Source organism: Triturus cristatus, chromosome 10 (genome assembly GCF_964204655.1).
Source record: "Triturus cristatus chromosome 10, aTriCri1.1, whole genome shotgun sequence".
Classification (NCBI taxonomy): domain Eukaryota; kingdom Metazoa; phylum Chordata; class Amphibia; order Caudata; family Salamandridae; genus Triturus; species Triturus cristatus.
The window spans coordinates 966,805,599-966,825,609 of NC_140593.1; the positions used below are offsets into that span (position 1 = coordinate 966,805,599).

Here is a 20,011-nt window from a genome sequence, read left to right on the forward strand (position 1 = left end):
TATACAGCAAGAGGAAACCAACAAGCATCACACGGATTGGTAAAAAAAAAAAGAGGCACTGCAATATCACCATGTCACATATTACATTACATTGGAGGCAAACGTTAGATCGTAGTAGTCCCTTAGGCCAGAGAAGAATACAAGGACTCCCAGGGTCCCTGCGGTCCGTAATCTCACCAGACGAGTACCTCAGCCACTTCACCCAGCCACCTACAAGCATCCAACACTATCCCTCGGCAACACTAGAGTGCCCATCCTGGTCCTCATGTGCGGAGAGGTAGCTCGTCAGAGGGGTCCAAATGTCTGGGGGCCGTGACGCAGGCGGCAACAATTCAGCATACAGTAGAACATTCTCCTGACAGGTGAGCATATCCCGCAGCCACTCCTTAAACTTAGGGCTTCTCCCCCTCCCCCATCGACAAGCCACACGTCTCTTGGCTAGCAACAACGCACAGGTAACAAAGCGCCGATCCGCCTTGGGTATATCTCGGGTGTATCCCAGTAAAGCCTGAAGTGGGGAGGGATGCAGCGGGTTTCCAAGCATTTCGCCCAAGGCAGCATAGATTTGGTTCCAATAGTCGTCTATACTCGGGCAGGTCCAAGCCAGGTGTAAAAAATCAGACCCCGGGGAGTGACACCTATCGCATCGATCGTTGTCGCGGAGATGAAACCTATGCATCTGGACTGGGGTGCAATAGAGGCGGTGTAGGAATTTGTAGTGAATAATGCGGAACCTGCTACTCGAGGAGATCATCTCTGTTTGCAGACAGCAGTACTCCCACTGTTTATCCGTGAGCTCTGCGCCGATCTCAGTTTCCCAGCCGGCCCGAGACCTCAGAACGTCCCCACGTCCGTGAGAGTAGATGCGCCGGTAAAGCAAGGAGACCATGTGTGACGGGGAGGTGGAGTCGAGAAGGCAATGGAACGGCTCCAGGATTGCAGGCTCTGCCGGATATGCCGGCAGTATTTTTTGCAGGCCACTGCGCAGCCGAATAAACGCAAAGACCTCTAGGGGAGTTGGGACAACCGTCCCAAATAGGAGGGGGAGGTCACGAAACCTACCCTCATGGAATAAGTCCCCCCACCGCGCGATCCCCGTTTTTAGTTTGATGCGCTGGAACAGACCTTCCTCAAGGAGTGGAAGAGCCGGATGGTAGACCAGAGGCATCAGTGGGGAATAAAGAAACGGTACACCAACATGGCCTGCCAGTGCACTCCAAGCATGAGCCGTGGCCTGAACGGGATTCCGATCCGCTCGAGACGAGGGGATCTCCGCGAGGGCCGCGCCCTCCAGCGGGATAGGGTCCGCCAACCAGTGTTCTACCGCAATCTGTGGCATGTAGGGGGTAGGGTGGTACCAATAATACGCGTAGTGCGCCTGAGCGCAGTTGTAGTAGAGCTCAAAATCCGGGATATCGAGGCCCCCCTGCATGTACGGGCGAGTGAGCACAGACCATCGGAGTCGCGGCCTCCTACCCCCCCACACCAGACGGATGAGTTCCGTCCGCAGAGCCCTAAAAAAATAGCCCCCCGGATGAAACGGTATATTAAGGAATAAATAAAGTAGTTTGGGAAGTATAACCATTTTGATAAGTGAGACGCGCCCCGCCATGGTCAGCGGTAAGGTCAGCCACCGAACTATGCTTGTACGTATGTCCTCCAAAGTCTTGCCATAATTCATACGCATAACCTCCTGTCGGTCCCTGGAGACCCACACCCCCAAATACTTCACGTCAGTGTCACACCACTCCAAAGGGAAGTCAAGTGGGAATTTGTCCACCCCGGCAGTTAAGGGGAAGACCGCCGATTTGCCCCAGTTGATGTGTATTCCCGAATACAACGAGAACCGGACAAGCTCTCTGAGAATGGGGTTCAAGTGTTCCCGGGGGTGTTTATAATTTAGTTAACCCTGCCGCATTATCTGGCACGCCTCTGCTGCATATTTCCAGAGGCCCTGCCTATAACTACCGAACTAAAGCATTTTTTTGTCGTTTTTTTTAAACGCAAGTTCCTTTCTCATTAAAACTTTTAACTATATTGTTACTCTAACCTTTGTGTTTTTCCAGTATATACATTTGACAATACAAATAGTGTCGTACTGGTACTGTTGGGATAGGCAGCTTCGCTTTTAGGTGCAAGGGGCAGGAGACCGTAGAGTGTGGCACGTATGCACTTTAAATGGACATTCACTCACAAATAGGAAAGGGAGAGAACCTGCAGTTCCCTAAAAGAAAATGGTTGATTCAAAAATGCCTACAGTCCTGCTTCTCAAAAAGCTTCGAGATGCAGGACCTGGAAGAATATTTAGCCTATCTAATCTGCATCTACTACTGGCTGCCAGCCTTTGTTGCCTTTCCAGTTTAATAACATTATTTGTACAGACAAGGTCATTAAAATGATGCAGCCCATTTCATGTGCAATTATTCAAATTGTATTTTACAACCCATTCACTTCGCTTCCAATTGACATTACCAGCAGTTGTCAACAAAAATATCTAAAGGGAATGACACAAAACGATGTTTCACTGTAACCCCAGACATTTAAAAAATAACGTAGCCCAAAACCCTTCAGAAATACCAGGGAGGCTGAAATAGTGACATGTAATATTTAAGAAATACTTTTTATATGAACAGTTCAGACAGTTTTCAGCTTTGTTGTCTTGCTTCCTTTTGGGTGCAGTAGATCCTGAGTCACAGAACCAGTGAATCTTCACCCAATAACTTCTGTGACACAATCAAGGCATCCCCAATACCGCTTTTAAATACTTAATTAAGGGACAAACTTTGAAAGAAAAAAAATGCCAGAGGCCTAAAGCTAAAATTACACATCTACTATCAAGATACCAACTAATAGAAGGACAAAATCTGGAATGCTACTAGGAGGCATAATGGGATACAAGAAAGGGTTTAAGGGCTTGGAAAAGCTAACAAAGAAAAACGGTATTACACTGCTTTATACTTGGTAAACATAAAAGAGGTTTACCTTTTTTAAGTGAGGTATACATAACTACAGCAATGTTCCCATATTAAAAAATGTCTTTTTTTTTTGGATTCATGCCATAGAAAAGGCCAGAAGAAGGTTTGTGCTGTCTCGAAGACCAAACCTTTAAATGAACTGTAGATTAAACGTATCCCATCATAGGAGTGACTTTTAGTTGAATTGATATTTTGAAATTGTACTGTCCCAGGTACGCTAATAGAAATATAACAGCACATGATTAACTGAGTCACAGTAATAGCCTAAATCCTGGAACAAAGCTGACAGCTAACCAGGAATATCGTGTGATAATTCACACAATGAGCACAGGTGTGGCTACTGTGGACTACTGGATTATCAGGAAAAGAAGTAGAGCCAATTAAGTAGAGTACAAACCCAAGAAATGTACCTGGAAGGATTACTGAGTACTACAGAAAACAATACTAAAACAGTATCCAACAAAACCAGCCAAATCATGCGATGACTGGCTAATCAGTGCTTGGCTACAGGGTCTGAAGATGTTAATTGGAAAAGAGAACTCTTATTCCAGTAGAAGGAAACATAGGAGCATCTCAATGAGGGAAGGCTAAATTGAATGAAAAAAACAGGTGCATTCCGATTTTACTCCAGTGCCTGCCATATAAGTGTCAAAACAACACCTTCAGTCTAATAAAATAAATCATTCAAATGAAGTTCTCCAAGTGAAAAGAGATGAGTAAGTAGTAATCTCTTGCTGTTATACCAGGGAGCGAGACCTGCTCACAATTTTATAGGGAGAATTCACTTTCCAGTTATTAGGGAAAGATAACCTGCTTTTTGGGGACACACATAATTTTTGAGGGTTAGTGCATTTCTAAAACCGGGTTTAGAAAGGTCTGGGCTCTCCTTAAAAGTGCAGGGTGCTGCAAAACATTTGATTTCTAGGGAACGCATAGTAAACAGTTCAGGGAAGACAGGTGGCTTTGCTGCTCTTTCCATATTTGCTTAAGTAAAGTTGGTGTTTAAACATTTCCATTACTCTTTTGAAGGTGTGTCTCATATTGTTGACAATTGGAAGCAACAATCGTAACCACTCTCTCAAAACTGGGAAGCAGACTTAACAAAGTGTTAACTTTCACAATTTATAGATTTATTAAATAAATTTAAAAAACACGATGGACGTGTGATTTTATTAGCTACCTACTAATTACTAATCTTCAAACAATTGCCATTGAAAGAGCACGGTGTTTTGCCTGTTACAGAAACAGGAATTTCGGATCACATGCTCTTCGGATTTCCTCTCATTTGCACTACACAGACTGCTTTGCTTTATTAACACTCAGTACCATGTGACACCATGCACAATGAGATTCTGACAGAAAACATGGACCCAGGTCACGCACAATGGAAAGAGTTCACTCAGGGCTAAAATATGAGGTTAATGTGATCTCACACAGAGGCTTTTGAGTGCACTAACCCTCAGGATTCATACATTATATTTATTATGTAAGTCACTAACAGAATATCACTTGCATTGCTGGTCTGAAACATGCAAATCTACAAAAACTCTTCTTAAGCATGCAGCACTGACCACCTTTGGCAAGGAAAAAAGTTAATGATCAATGTTTTGCTGAAAATAAATCCTTCGGAAACAGTTGCTTTTCCTTACAAACAGAAAAATATGATCTTCCTCATCACTCACCTTCCAATCATGCTGTAAAAATGATAAGAATTTCGGCATAACTTTGATGAAATTCTATCCTTGTTAAAGCAAACTGGTGTAATGCTCAAATCATATAGCGTTCCCTTTCGCAAAAGATTAATTTCCGCCTTTTAAGCACGCTTGAGAGAAGAAAAAAGTTGTACATTTTATAAGGCATGCGATTTAAATATCTCAGTTATCTTTTGTTAGGCTTTCCTCACAAACTGAGAAATATTTAGCAACATACTGGAAGGAATTCGGAGTAACCTGTTGGAAAGCCCTCGGGAGTAAACGACCGCCAGCTAAAAGGAATCCCTAACATCGGGCAGGCTGTGAGTTTAATTCACCTGACTCATAAGACCTACTGCGACAGAGAAAAGTGAACAGTTTGTCACATGTACCACCAATGTACCCTAAATCAATACACGGTCAAGACGACAGTGGAGTTTAGAAAAAAGTGTGCTCCGATTTACATACATAATTTTTTTTTTTTTAAAGTGTGCTCCGATTTACACACATTCTCTCTCTCTGCATTACAGATGTTAAACTGCAATCACAATGACGGATGTTCTGACAAATTCTTTTATGTGTTAAATGGTGAATGCAAGAAAAATGTTAAGCCACTTTAGAAACAAAAATGACAGATGTGACCTACACACTACAGACTGGGTAGAAGTTTATTTTAAAAGTTAATTTGCACACAAACTGATTTTTAGTGGCATTTATCATTTACAAAGGCGAACTACTTATTAAACAGATGGAATAAAGCTTAAATCCCAAAGCAACATTTTTTAGGTCCGACCTATAAAGGCCATCTCAGTGTTGCAACCAGATGTAGAGGGGCAGAGATTGGTACCCGATTTGGTAAGGAGTGGAGGGACAGTGAATGATCATTCTAATAACTGCAGCACGCCCCCCCCCCCCCAAAAGTGCTTTGTATTTTGCCTTGTCAACAGGGTGTGTGGGTCACTAGAGATTACAAGATCACCATCATAGTACCCAAATGCAAGCTGGAGTGCACACGAATGTTACCCTCCCCTGCCTCGCCTTCATCCCCCTGCCCCACATGAGCACGTTTTACATGCAGCGGAATGAGATATAGATTATATTGTTAAACAGCTCTAGGTTAGCGCACAATCGGCCATTAGTTTACAATGGTAGTCTGGGGTATGACATTCCAAACGTTTCCACCGATGGAAACGTGCAGTCATGCCGGGGTTTTGCAGAATCAAAACAGCACGATGGGGTCACAGCCAGAACGTAGCAAATTTCAGATTTAAAACTGCAGCTTGACAGCTGCTCTTAAGTGCTTGCTAAGCAATGGAATATGCTTGCAACAAGTATTCAAACACGATTTTGTGCGCACCACCTATAAAAGCATGTCCAAACTACTGTTTTAGTACATTAGCATTCTTGTTGAAATAAGAAGGAATGACAAAGTGCCCAGCGGTGTCAGATGCATGTATGATGTGGGAATAGCAATTACAATGTGCATATTCCACAAACATATTTAGTAGCAACATTTAGGCTGTGGCAAAACGCGTATTTTCAATTAATCTGTTTTATGCACGGATTTCATCTCATTGCAGAACAGTTAGCTGACTTTTGTGTAAACATTTTAAAAAAACAGAACTGTTTAGATCACCAATCTGGCATACAGATGACCTGACTGATTCTAACAAGCAAGAAACCGTTTTAGGTACATGGGAAATTCATATTGTAACTTATGGGTAAGCACCCTTCATACACAGCAACCTCTTATCATTCTGCTGCAAGCAAGCCTAGGGGAGAACAGTGTCGCCTTCTCTGCTTTTGGCTTTTACTGACACAAAGACAGGAAAAGCAAGGGAGGTGTGCATCTGACGGCAGAATGAATACAGACTGCTGATCAAACAAAACAAAAAAATTAGCTACCGCCTGGTGGGAGACAGACAGATTCATGAATATGCGTGACCAATTTGATGAATACAGCTTTATCCAAGCTGTAGCATGTACCGCCTCGAAAATACCTGTCAATGTATTACCATGCAAAAGGATGGACTGCCGACTGCCTACCGCCCAAAGCAGCCCTTTGATTTCATTTTAGGCTTAAGCCACATAACACTGGGGGAATTCTTGTGAAATGTTGATGGATGCACTTTCCATATCTATGCGGCGATTCGAAGCTAGTCCAAAGAGCCTGATAACGGACTCGGAGTCAGTGGCTGTACATTTAATGTCGAGCGCAACACATCCAACCACACCGCCTGTCACTGCCGGATGTCAGATCTCATTAAAAAAAATCTGCAAGACTGTATAGCACCTAGAAAGGAGACGTATTCAAGTTTTACATTCATCACACTCAGAAATAAATCACACCCTGCAAGCGTGCGCAACCCTGATAAATCACTTCATCTCACAATACCCCCTTGGGAGCACTTAGAAAAGGGAAAAACGCCGGTTTACAGTCTACATTTTTTTTTTTTTAAATGTGCGTTGACATCCCTATTTTGGTATACTCGAGGTAGGCAACCGCCACTTATGGGTAGGAGAAGAAACGCTCTTGAGTTTGACCACCATGTCTCAATACCCTTTATACAAGTACCTTATTACAACATGCTCTGACGAGTCAGCTGTAGCCAAGAACACGAATAGTCAACACGTCCAAACAACTATTTGCCAAAGGCTGTGCAATCTTAGGAACCTCTAAACAGCCAATACAATGTAACTGCCTCCGAAGAAAGGTACTGGGGCCAACTATAATTCGAACCCTCCAGATAGCCTTGCCAGGAGCTATTTTAGGGGACATTATGTCACAAGTATGGGGAATGTTCAGTGGCAGGGTCTATATGACTAAGTAGGATGGGAATCTTACAGGATAGTGTAAAGAAATGTTATGAGTAGGGCTATTGCATAAAAAAAAAAAAAAACACACACTAGAGTGAGTGCACTTTCTATACTTCAGACAAATTCATTTTGTCTACAAAGAAAAATATATATTATTTGAGAAAGGAGGCATGAAAAGGGATAAGGATTGCTGTGGTGTGCCTCATGACAGAACGTGGAATGCAAACGGTGCATGCACAAAGAAGACAGTTGAGGCAAGACATTTCATTAGCCCGAATAGACAGGTGCGGGCACAATTAGAACGACAACAGCCTAGGTCAAAGGAAAACATGGACAGAAGAACTCATTGGCATGGTCACTTTGGTCGCCAATCTTTCCTGCCCATTACCAGGACTCTGTGGGACGAGGGTTTGAGAGGATTGGAGCCCAATACATAAAACAAACCCAAGTACTTAACAGACGCTCCATCAACGGAATTAAGGTATAAAGAACCTGACAGACTCGATCTAGAAGTTAACAAGCCCCGGTGAGTGTCATCGTGTTTTATTTAAGGATGCAAACGTGGAGTGCAAAAGGCTGAAACCAGAAGAGGGGCCCACAACCAGTCACTGCCACAACAGAAAGTGATCAATCACCTGACAGTTTCTTGGTGCACATGTCAATCAGCAGTCACTGCGTGGCTGTATATGAGGTCTAACTACATAGAGCTCCCCACCCACTAAACCAAAGACAAACTTTGTTAGGGAAGTTGGGGCGTGTGGGCTCATCACGGGTCCTATGTGAGGTGGAGGAAGGCTATGCTAGGACTCAAAGTTAATTCTTAGGGCTTTTCCCAGATTTGTCACGGAGCACTTTAAGGTGAAGTTGGCAGACTCCCATGGCATAGTATTGGACAGGTTCACAGGACTTTTCGCAGTTCAACAGTTAACCAATTATTCTAGAAATGTGGGGAATCTGCAGACACTTCAGAAATTTCAAGTAGCCCCTCTTTGACGAGGGGATAGCAAAAGACTAGGGAAACTAAGGGAATGTGCGGTATTGGGGATATGACTAATACATATGTAATCTAATAGAGACGAACCCAAGTCAATAGAGCGTCGGGCACCGGACATTGTGCCTATTTAGGTGTGTCACAGTACTGAGCAGCCTCAGAGCAGCGAGACAGAGACTGAGTGACAGGACTGACGCCTATCACCAAACCTCTTTGGAGAAGAGGTGAGCTATTGAACTCTATTAGTATAGAGAGGGGAAGAAAGGAGGCCCAGTCATACCATACCTACGGAACAAACCCCAAGCCAGTATGGGCTTGTGTGTGAAGATGTAACCAGAAATGAAGTGAGGACTATCACTAGTCTATGTTTAAGTAGGGCAGTCGACACTAACAGCACAGAAGATCTCTGGGGCATGTCACTAGATCTGTGTGTGTTGTTGGCAGAGGATAAACACTTAAGGACAGAAAGGGGCTCTTCAGCTGTCACTTACTTCTTTGACAGCGATGGGTAAACTATGACAGAACACCAAGAGTCTGCGGCCATCCTTTCTTTACAGACATAAGATAAGCTGCACCTGTTTAGAGAAGTGTGGGTATAGAGTAGACATTAACAAAACAAAAGAACTTTGGGACTTGCTCCTGCCCGTTTATGGATCCAAAAAGAGCACAACTAGGCAGCACAGAAAGAGGCTCTCATCAATATATTTTAGGGGTGTTTGATCGGGTCCTAATAGCACACGTACAGTATCTGGAACCTATAACTGTCCAAGTGCGTGCGAGAAATGCTGGCAGTAGCCAAGAATTTGAAATGTTTTCCTTCCCCTGTGGCCTCTGCATTGGGAAGGGTGGGTAGCACGTCCGTGACTTCGCCCTGTTAACGGCCATTTAGAGGGCTATGGGGGGTGGGTCTATTTTCTATAGCAGAAATGAATACTGGAGTCTGTCACAAGCGCATGTGTGTGCATGAGTTGAGGATTAAACCTTGCTAGAACAGGCATGTTTTGTTATAGGATCTTGGTTGAGTGTTCTGGGGCTAAGGGACTTGTAGAACAGAGCAGGCCTCTGAGTCCTTCAGTGGCTTGTGTGTGTCAGGAAAAACCGACACCAGACCTGAAACCAACAACAGGTTTCAAAGGATAATAAACTTGATTGCAAATATGTATTCTGAAATGTTATGCTATGACACCAATATTCACAGGATTGAGATCTATGAGGTTAGGAACTACTAAAACAGGTCTAAGTGCCCTATCTGAAGTGTGTGGAACTCGAAGAGCTCAGTCTTGTTTTAATGTTGGGGGGGACTGAGTCTTATAAAAAGGCTGGGGGCTATATGACCAGTCATCATACCATGGGTCTGTGTGTAGGGATAGGGCCTTAAGAGTAAAGATGAAGGCAATGTGGACGGTCATCAACTTGTGTGTGTGGGTGGGGTGGGGGTTGCAGGGCCTGCCAGCACCGATAAAGCTATCTAACCCACCGCCAACTCATGTGTGTGCAGGGGTGAGTGACAGAAATTCATGGTCACAGACTGGCTTTGGAGCCTGCCACTAGACCTGTGAATTAGAATTAGAAGTATTATAACAAACGCTTGTCAGCACGGGCTGTGTCTACTGAGGTCACAAAGCAGGGGGGGGGGGGGGGCGCGGGCGCACTCTGAACTGTCATTAACTGTATGTGTGCCGGGTAGCACGGATGTAAATCCGAGAACAGCCAGCCCATGTCTGGAGGTGTGTGTGGCAAACCTTGGCAGCCTACAGTGGATTAGCAAAGGCTGTCACAAGTCCATGTTTAAGAGTGTGGAGGGGCCCTGGCAACTAACAGACCTGTGGGACTTGTCACACATTTCCTGAGGTATTTAAAGGGTGAAGGAGGGGTCAGGGCCTGCACTCACCGATCACCTCCTGAAGTTCATAATCATCCCTGTTGATGGACCAGGACAGGGCACTAATGCTGGACTCTTCCGTCATCACTGCTGCCGATTCTGTGTCTCAGGAGATGTCTGAAGGGTTAGAGCACCAGAAGGCGCCGCGCTCACCGGTCCTGAATTTTAAAAATGTAGATACGTGTATAGATTAAAAACAGAGGCAGGCGCCTTTCCAGAGCCCGGCCTGGGGCCTGGGGCCTGTGGCGCCTCAGCCAGCCGCTCCCGAAAGACCAAGAAGGCGACCCGTACCGCTCCAGCGCCCTCACTTCCCTCACTCTCACTGACAAACTTTGCCTCTCCACGGCCATGCCCTGCAAGTGGCGCGATGACGCCACGAAGCGACGCCACGGGAGCACGCAGGCGCCATTTTTAGTGTGGCCTTAGGCAAATGTTAGGCAGCCTTCGTATTGTCGTCACTTTGCTTCCTTAGCGCTATTGACATTTAAAGAACGACTTTGCAGAGGCGAGCGTTCAACATTTGTAGCTTCCATTTCTTCGCTGTGTTTCCACTGCTTCCTATCGCAAAAAGATTAATTGTAACTAGTGTACTAACAAAAAAGCTAGAGCGCTAACTTATTTAATGTAAAAGAGTAACGTATAAGACGCCATGCTGCTGAACAGAACTGATTTACAATTCCTGTCGTTAGTCCCTCACCTGTCAGAGCGAATTACCAAGTTGGGAAAGTTGACTGAAAATGTAATGCTGTATAACTGGTGGGCTTGCAAAGGCTTTGCACCATTTACCAAACCTAAGAAAGCATATGTTAAAATAGTGATTTATATGTAAGCCCATGCAAATTAGTCTGATGCACCAAATTGACTTCGCAGGGAAAGGTGCTAATGTAACCTTCATCTGACCGGGGCTTTAACTAGGATAGTTAAAGTGACAAATACTCAAGTCAAGTCAAGTCAAATTCCACTTTATTCGATTAATTAAAATCATAAAAGCATTCTACAGCAAATATCAAAAGTTCATCTATTAAACAATTGATAAATTTAATACAGTATTAAACAGTTGATAAATTTAAAAAACAAGATAAAAGGGCGATGATTGCATAAAATACATTAAAAAAGCACACGAATGAACAAAATAGATGGATCCAAGTTTCTATTGCTCTTCCAATCTTAGCCTTTCTCTCTTGCATCTCACAGATGCGGCTAAAAAACTAGCAGTGCAGTACATAATTAGTGGAGATAGCAACATCTGTAAATATAACAATGCAGGCTTATACTGGATAAAGCCCAGGTCCTTCAAAATAGATTTTAAATATCTAGTGCGAGGTTCATGATAGAAGGAACAAAAAAACAAAAAGTGGGCATTATCCTGAATAGAGAAACCATCACATTTGCATGGGGCCGATTCCTCCAGCTTGCACCAATCTTTCTCATCCCACAGCACCGTATAAGTTTGGTTAAACCGAAATTTGGATAAAAGCCATCTATGAAAAGGGTTGGTTACCGTTATTAAATAAGGAGCCAGCACACAGGATGGCGATATCAGAACATGAGCCCTCACAGAGGGTTTACATAAATCGTGGGCTTCGCGCTCGGCCATGCGAATTCTCAGAAAATTTGTTTTCACCCACGGCAGGTCAGCTCTACACAGGGCTTCAGGTCTACTAAAAATTTCAGGGCGTCCCAAAAGTGCTGTCATAGTTTCAATGTGAGACAGCCACTGAATGTCCCTTCTATGGTCAAGTTGGAGACAGTCTTTGATGATCCTTTGGTTAAGGCTAAGGTTTGGGTTAAGCCAAAGCTTTATCCACATCAAAAGTGGGGCTAGATTTAGTATGTCTAGGATGTAACCCATTCCCAACTCTAGGTGTACTGAGTAGGTAGCAGTTGACTGGGGTAAACCCAGGAGTGAGCGGAAAAATTTGTTTTCCTCAGTCTGGATGTCTTTAGAATTAACGTAACCCCAGACTGCTGCACCATATCTAGCAATTGCAATTGTCTTGGCTTTATAAATGGCCATAATAGCCTCCATAGGTTTCCCCCCCAATCTCTTAGCAAAACCCAGAATTGCAGCGTATGAGCTTCTTACCGCATTTATTTTAGATGTTAGCTGCGGTGTCCAGGTTCCCCTCTGATCAAAAATCACACCCAAGTAGGTAAAGACCTTGACACTAGTAATCACCTCTCCGTCACAGAAAAAGGATTTTTCTTTACGCATACCACATCCTACTGACATGGTATGTGATTTACTTTTGTTGATCACCAGGTCGAGACTAGTCATAAAAGCGCAAAAGGCATCAAGTAACTTTTGTAGGGCAACTGGGGTCCTAGCTATGAGTACCGCGTCATCGGCATAGAGGAGCACCGGAATTGGTGCACCCCCCATGCTCGGGAAGTCTTTTGTAGCAGACGTTAGGTGACCCTCCAAAGAGTTCACGTAAAGCGTGAACAACATTGGCGCCAGGATGCATCCCTGGCGGACCCCTCTAGTAGATCTAAAACTCCCGGTACACTTTCCGTCGGTGGTCATTCTAATACGGGCCCTCAGATCTTTGTGGAGCTCCGCCAGAAAGTGTACCAAGGAACTGTCGAGGCCCATCTCCAGCAACATGGCCCACAGCTTAGATCTATTGACAAGATCAAAAGCTGTGGACAGGTCCATGAAACCAAGGAATAAGCTGCCCCCTTTTGCTCTGGTATATTTGGAGAGTATGAGGTGGAGGTTAAGGCATTGGTCCTCAGTACTCCTCCCTGACCTGAAGCCAAATTGTACCTCGGACAGGATGTTATTCCCCTTGGCCCACGCAGAGATCCTCGCCAGGACAACCTTGCCTAAAATTTTTACCGAGGAGTCCAGAAGCGATATAGGTCGATAGCATTTTGGATCTCCTCTCTGCCCTTTTTTAAATATTGGGACGATTGTGGCAAGAGACCAGGACTCAGGGAAACCCACTATTGCGGCAGCGTTAAAAACTCTAGTTAAAATGTTTGCCCAAAACAGTGGATTTGCCCTGTACATGTCCGCTGGCACTCCATCGGGGCCAGGGGCCTTGCGCCCTGCTGTCTCCTCTATGGCTCTAAGAACCTCACAGGTTTCAAAACTCACAGGCTCCATGAGGCTCTCATTTACGGGGATTATAAAAGGGTCCGGCTCCCTGTGACTGTCATAAATTTTTTCGAAGTGGGATAGCCAATCGACCTCTGAGATATTTAATTCCTGTGCTGAGTTTTGAGCGCCTGTAAGAAATGGAGAATTTATTATTGTCCAAAACTCAGTACTATTTTTTAGAGTGGCTTTATCCCTTAAATCCTCCCAAGCTTTGCTTTTTAATTCATTTTTACGCAAAGTGGTGGCCGTATTATAATCCTTTCTTAATCGCGCCACAAGCTCCTTATCCCTTGGGCGGGTATTGAGGGCTTTTTTAAGGCGGTTATGAGCTTTACTGCAATTTTTATCAAACCAGCCTTTCACCGGGTGTTGTTTAGCCCCCTGCCCTTTGGCTAAAAGACTGCTAGACACAAACCTGCAAATATCTTCAAAGGAAGATATGATATCATTAAGCCCAGCTGAAGGGGTGGCACACACCCCTAACTCTTCCGCGACTGAATTAGATAAAGTTATAAAGAAATTTTCCGGTACAACCGACTCCCATTTAAGTCTTCTCCCCTGGTCCTTTTCCTTTACAGGCAATATAGTCTGCTGAAGAACAACAGCTTTTGACAAGAAGGCACTAATTGTTAGCACCAATCCAACAGGATTATGATCACTCATGGGCATAGCAATTGCATTATATGTAATCACATAATTTAGAAAATATCTCGAGACAAAAATAAAGTCAATTATTGAATCACTAGCCCTTCCCGTGTAGGTGGCAACCCGTGTAGTGTTATCATAAAATTCAGGTTCAAATAATTCATTTTCCTGCAGTACATGTTCAAGTGCTCGACCCTTCTGTGTGTGTTCTAAATGAGGGGGAGACACGCTGCCTGGCCCCTCCAATTCCGCCATAACACATTTTAAACACAAATGAACATTAAAATCACCCATTAAAATGAATCGATATAAAGTGGATTGCTTGCCTCCGTAGAGAATTAAAAAATCTGATAACCAATTAAAATGCAAGGATTCTGGATTACTATTGGGAGCATTGTAACAGTTAACCAACAATAATGTAGATTTTCCTAATAATTTATGACGGAAAGTCTTAATTTTATTAAAGACACGGAGGCGAGTATTATGCTTTCTTTTCTTGCTTTATTCCAATAGCAGCAAGATAAAACTACTGTACCCAGAAGGCTTGGAGAAACAACTACCAGCCAATGGGAAACAAAGAAGCAAATACTGACCAATCACATCATGGATAATAGTATAAGGTGTATCGTGACTGCAAACAGCCCTCTTTTCTTATGCGAGCAATCATGGAATATGGAAAAATAAAGGAGAAACAGAGAACAAAATGCAAAAAGTCAAAGTCCACGTAAAAAGTTCTTTTCCGAAGACCACCAGAGGAGAGTCGGAGAGAAGATCCAGTCCAAGGACAGAAGGTGCCGTATCAGAAGGAATGATCTTGATAGAATCCCTGAGGACCTCAGGATGATGCCGGTGGCAGCGCTGGAGTTCCTGTGGGGAGGGAGAACACCAGTTAGAAGTGTTGTGGCGGGATAATACTCGCCTCCGTGTCTTTAATAAAATTAAGACTTTCCGTCATAAATTATTAGGAAAATCTACATTTTATGGCAAGACCGGAGGCTCCTATTATGCTTGTTTAAAGCATATCAACCACCATAGAAGAAGCAGTAAGAACAGGTTTGCAATAAAATGTACGGAACACTGAATCATTAGACCAATCTGCTGACTTCAGGATATCCTCCAGACGGGAGCCAGCCCAAAAGGCTTTAGAAGCCATGGCTCCTCTAGTGGACTGAGCTCCGAAAACGGAGACGTCAATACCGGCCAGGGACATGACCCAACGAACCCAACGGGCCAAGGTAGCAGCAGAAACAGGAAGAAAGGGTTTACGAAAAGAAATAAGGAGTTGGGAGCTGGAGGAAGTCCTGAGAGCAGAGGTCTTACTTTCATAAACTTTTAAACATTGACCTACACACAATTTGGGATTGGAGGGAAAATAGGGATAGAACACAGACTGTAAATTGGTCTTGGTACGTTTATGAATATGAAACATTACACCAGTAGGAGTAAACTGTCTAGAAGAAACATCTAAGGCTTTCACATCAGATACGCGTTTAATGGAAATTAAACATAATAACATAGTAAGTTTAGCTGAAATCATTTTTAATGAAAGAGCCGAGTTATCAGGCCAGGTAGAAAACAACTGTAAAACCAAATTGACATCCCATAAACTAGAATACTTAGCCAAAGGTGGTTTTGAAAAACGAATTCCTCTTAATAGTCTGCATACCAAGGGATGCGCCCCCGCAGGTTTTCCATCAATGTGGGTATGATTGAGTGAAATGGCAGATCTATATAGGTTGATGGTACGATAGGATTTACCCGAGCTAGCCTCAGAGGCTAAGAAGTTAACCATAAAATTTAAAGAGGCTGAAACGGGATCGACAGATTTCTGCAGACACCAGCTTGACCAAAGAGACCAGGCGGACTTGTAAGCCTTGGAGGTGCCAGGGGCCCATGCTCGACTAATAAAGACTGAAGCTTCCTGTGAAATGACGAAATCAGAAGGGGAAGGCTGGAAATTTTCCAGGCGGACAACGTCAGAGACTGGTTGACCATTAAAGGATGGGGATTGCCCTGAGGATCCGAGAGAAGATTGGGAAAAGGAGAGAGAAGGACGGGAAAGTCTACCGCCAGTTCCAGGAGAGACGGGAACCAAATCTGGGACTGCCAAAAGGGAGCTACTATTACCAGAGATGTCATCTGGCGACGCACCTGCGATAAGACCCTGTTGATCAACAGAAAAGGAGGAAAGGCATAATTGAGGTGAAGGGACCAATCTTGGAGGAAGGCATCGGTCGCCAGAGCCAAAGGATCCGGACGCCAACTGAAAAAATGAGGCAACTGGGAATTGAGACGGGAAGCAAAGAGGTCTATTGAGAAAGGACCCCACAACTGAGAGAGGGAGAGAAACACGGAGGGAAGAAGCTTCCAGTCGCTGGAGTCCCGGAGGAAGCGAGAATGCCAATCGGCCACAGCGTTGAGATCTCCTGGGAGGTATTCCGCGGAGAGCGATAGTCTGTTGGAAAGGCAAAATTCCCAAAGGCTTTTTGCTAGATCTGCCAGAGCCTTTGATTTTGTGCCACCGAGATGGTTTATATAACGAACCGCAGAAACATTGTCCATGCGTAGAAGGATGGTACAACTTACTCTGTCTTTTGCTAGACTCTGGATTGCAAAGGAACCTGCAAGCATCTCTAAACAGTTGATGTGCAATTTGGACTCCTCTTTTGACCATGTACCGCCAGTCGATATTGGTCCACAACGGGCGCCCCAACCCGTCAGACTTGCATCGGATTCTAATACAAGATCTGGGGCGGAAGCGAAGATGGTTCGGCCGTTCCAGGCCTCCAAATGGTTTAGCCACCATTGCAGTTCTAGGTGAGATTCGAGATCTAATTCTATTTGATCGGAATAAGCGAGACCTTGCCGAAGATGCTTGATCTTTAGGCGCTGAAGAGCGCGATAATGGAGGGGACCTGGGAAGATAGCCTGAATGGAGGCCGATAAAAGGCCGACTATTCTCGCCAGAGTTCTGAGAGAAATGAGTGGACGGCGCAGAGCCTGGGAAATCTCAGTTTGAATCGTGGAGATCTTGGATTGAGGAAGAAACAGGGAAGCCAGGGGGGAGTCTACACGGAAGCCCAGAAACTCCATGCTCTGAGTCGGGATGAGAGAAGACTTTTCTAGATTGAGGAGAAAACCTAATTCGAGAAGAAGAGAACGTGTAGTGTTGAGATCGTTCAATAATGCCGATTTGTCTAGATTCATGAGGAGAATGTCGTCGAGATAAATGATGAGTCTGATCCCCAGAGATCGTAGATAAGCTACGACAGGTCTCATTACCTTTGTGAAGCACCAGGGTGCTGAAGAAAGTCCGAAGGGCAGAGATTGAAAACGATAAGTGACGTTTTGCCATTGAAATTGGAGGAACTTTGTGTGCGATTCGTGAATAGGAATAGATAGATAAGCATCTTGGAGATCTATGCGGACCATCCAATCGTTTAGACGCAAAGTGTCTCGTAAGTGAAGGATCGTCTCCATTTTGAAGTGACGATAAACCACGAACTGATTGAAGAATCTGAGATTGATCACCGGTCTCATCTTCTTGTTCTTCTTTTGAACGAGAAAAAGCGTGCTGAGGAAGCCTGAGGGATCGAAGGGGGAAACTAGAATAGCTCTTTTGGAGAGAAGTGCCTGTATTTCCGAGGTGACTAGCAGGGACATTTCGGTTGAGAACACTAGAGGAGAAGGAAGAACATGTTGAAAAGGAGGAGCGTAAAGCTCGATACGATAACCTTGGACGGTGTCGAGAACCCATGGATCTGCAGTGAGAGACTGCCATCTGTGCAGGAAAAGGGCTAGACGACCCCCCACAGGAATAACTGCACTCACCTTGTTGGGAATTGTTGTTGTTGTAGCGGAAGCCACGTTGGCCCCTGCCTCTGTAACCTCGACCTCTTTGGGGGTAAAATTGGGGCTTGAAATCCTGCTGGTTGGAGTTGAAGGCACCACGGGAGCCTTGGGACTGGAAACCACGGCCGGTAGAGCGGCTCCTGCCTCTTCCGGCCCTGCCAAAAACCCGAGAAGGAAAGACCTTCTTGATGGATTGCTGCGCCTTGTCCAAGGAGGCAAAGGTGGTGACGAACCGATTTAAGTCTTTTACTAACGAGTCTCCAAAGAGAAGACCATCAGCCTTGACACCAGGATCAAGGGGGGCAAGGTTGGCAAGCTTGGGATCTAACTTTATTAAGAGACCTTTGCGGCGCTCATGAGTCAAGGCCGCATTAGTATTGCCCAGGAGACAAAAGGCGCGTTGGACCCACAGCGAAATCTCCTCTGGATTAAGGTCCGAGCCATCCAGGCGAGCTGTTTCAGCTAAATCAAATATGCGGGCCAGTGGGCCCACCAAATCAAGCAGTTTGTCTTGGCAGGAAGACCAAGCTTTGTCCACGCCTTTGCGCGGATCCTTGCCAAACTTCGAGAAGAAAGTGAGGAGGGGTTGATCAATGGCAGGGGTAGAAGTTATATGAGAAGGGAGAGAGGGCTTGGGACACTCAGACTTTAATTTAGCCCGGACAGTTTTGTCCAAAGGGAGACGAAGTCTGGAGGTTATATACTCTCCGACATGGTCAATTGGGAACCATTCGGTAGAATTAGGATGCCTGATAGAAGCAGGGTCAAAAAGAGGGGTACCCTCAGGATCCAGCACCGGCTCCGATGCAAAAGCGTCCAGTTTTAATTTCTTAGGAGGGGAAGAAGGATTTACAATATCAAAAATATCATCAAGGTCAGTGGCGTCACCCATATCATCATCTGTGTCGTAAATTGTTGAAATGACCAATTTCTGTGGTACCTCCGGGTTGTTGGACTTAGCCTTACGTTTACCAGCTACACTTTTTAACCCCTCCTGAATAGGAGGCCTGGGAGGAACCACGTCCTCTGTCATATGTGAGGAAGACTCACCAACCACTTTTGACGCCAAAGAAGAAACCTTGGAGTGTACCACTGTAAGTTTTCTGCTATCCCCCGCAGATTGGGCCATTGCTTTGGTCATGACACTTAAGAGAGAGTTCTCCATAGTCTTAGAAAACCGCTTCATAGAAGCTTCGACAGCAGTCTCCACTGAGGAATTAATAAAAGAGCTCAAATCCTCTTTGAACTCGTCCCCTTCATTGTCCTGAGGCTCATTGGAAACCTGCATTGTGAGCAAAAACTGGGAACCTGCTCAAAACCTGACAAGAAAGGGTTAATGTGAGGAAAAAAGGAGTGGGCGTATGAAAAAGAAGAAACCCCTCCCCTTAGGGGCGTGTGAAATATGCCTGAGGGAATGAAGAACAAAGCGTGGAGAGGAGCCGGTAATAGCGCGTCGAGCTGAGGAGCCGGTCTGGAGTGCTGCGCCACAGTTGAGGCGGGGACCGGTGAGAGAGGCGCGCGAGGGGCAGGCAACGCGTGCAGGGCGCGGGGGGAGCGAAAACTGAAAGATTTATACGCGCGTGAGAGCGCGAAGAAACGGGAGCAACGAAGTTGTGCTACACAGGCCAGTAATACAGTTTAAACCGAACAATACCGAAAGTACTTCAAATTAATGTGTATAACAGAAAAAAGGTACTTATCTTGACTGCGAGCAGCAAGAAAAGAGGGCTGTTTGCAGTCACGATACACCTTATACTATTATCCATGATGTGATTGGTCAGTATTTGCTTCTTTGTTTCCCATTGGCTGGTAGTTGTTTCTCCAAGCCTTCTGGGTACAGTAGTTTTATCTTGCTGCTATTGGAATAAAGCAAGAAAAGAAAGCATAATAGGAGCCTCCGGTCTTGCCATAAAATTTACCACCATCCTCTAAGGTTAACTCCAGAATGATAAAATTATTGGAAGCGCAGTCTAACATAATCAATTTGCCTTTTAAATTCACCGAAACCAGCATCATGAGGCCGCCTTTGTTCCGTCCAGCTGGGGAAGGCAA

General features: G+C 44.8%; 2 protein-coding genes across 2 annotated transcripts in view; both read right to left on the bottom strand.

The window, feature by feature from the left end:
* OXSR1 (oxidative stress responsive kinase 1) overlaps positions 1 to 10,774 on the bottom strand; it is a 677,967-nt gene extending 667,193 nt beyond the window's left edge. The window contains exon 1 of the mRNA XM_085628862.1: positions 10,366 to 10,774. Coding sequence (XP_085484988.1) covers positions 10,366 to 10,441 — 76 coding nt within the window. The 5' untranslated portion in view covers positions 10,442 to 10,774. The remainder of the gene's footprint in view (positions 1 to 10,365) is intronic.
* Positions 10,775 to 10,811: 37 nt separating this feature from the next.
* On the bottom strand, positions 10,812 to 18,851 carry LOC146796339 (uncharacterized). Its single transcript, XM_085631306.1, has 3 exons — positions 17,939 to 18,851; positions 11,054 to 11,147; positions 10,812 to 10,914 (listed from the first exon to the last, which is right to left on the bottom strand). The coding sequence occupies exons 1-3, from the start codon at positions 18,849 to 18,851 to the stop codon at positions 10,812 to 10,814; spliced, it is 1,110 nt and encodes a 369-aa protein (XP_085487432.1).
* Between the last annotated feature and the right edge of the window lie 1,160 nt (positions 18,852 to 20,011).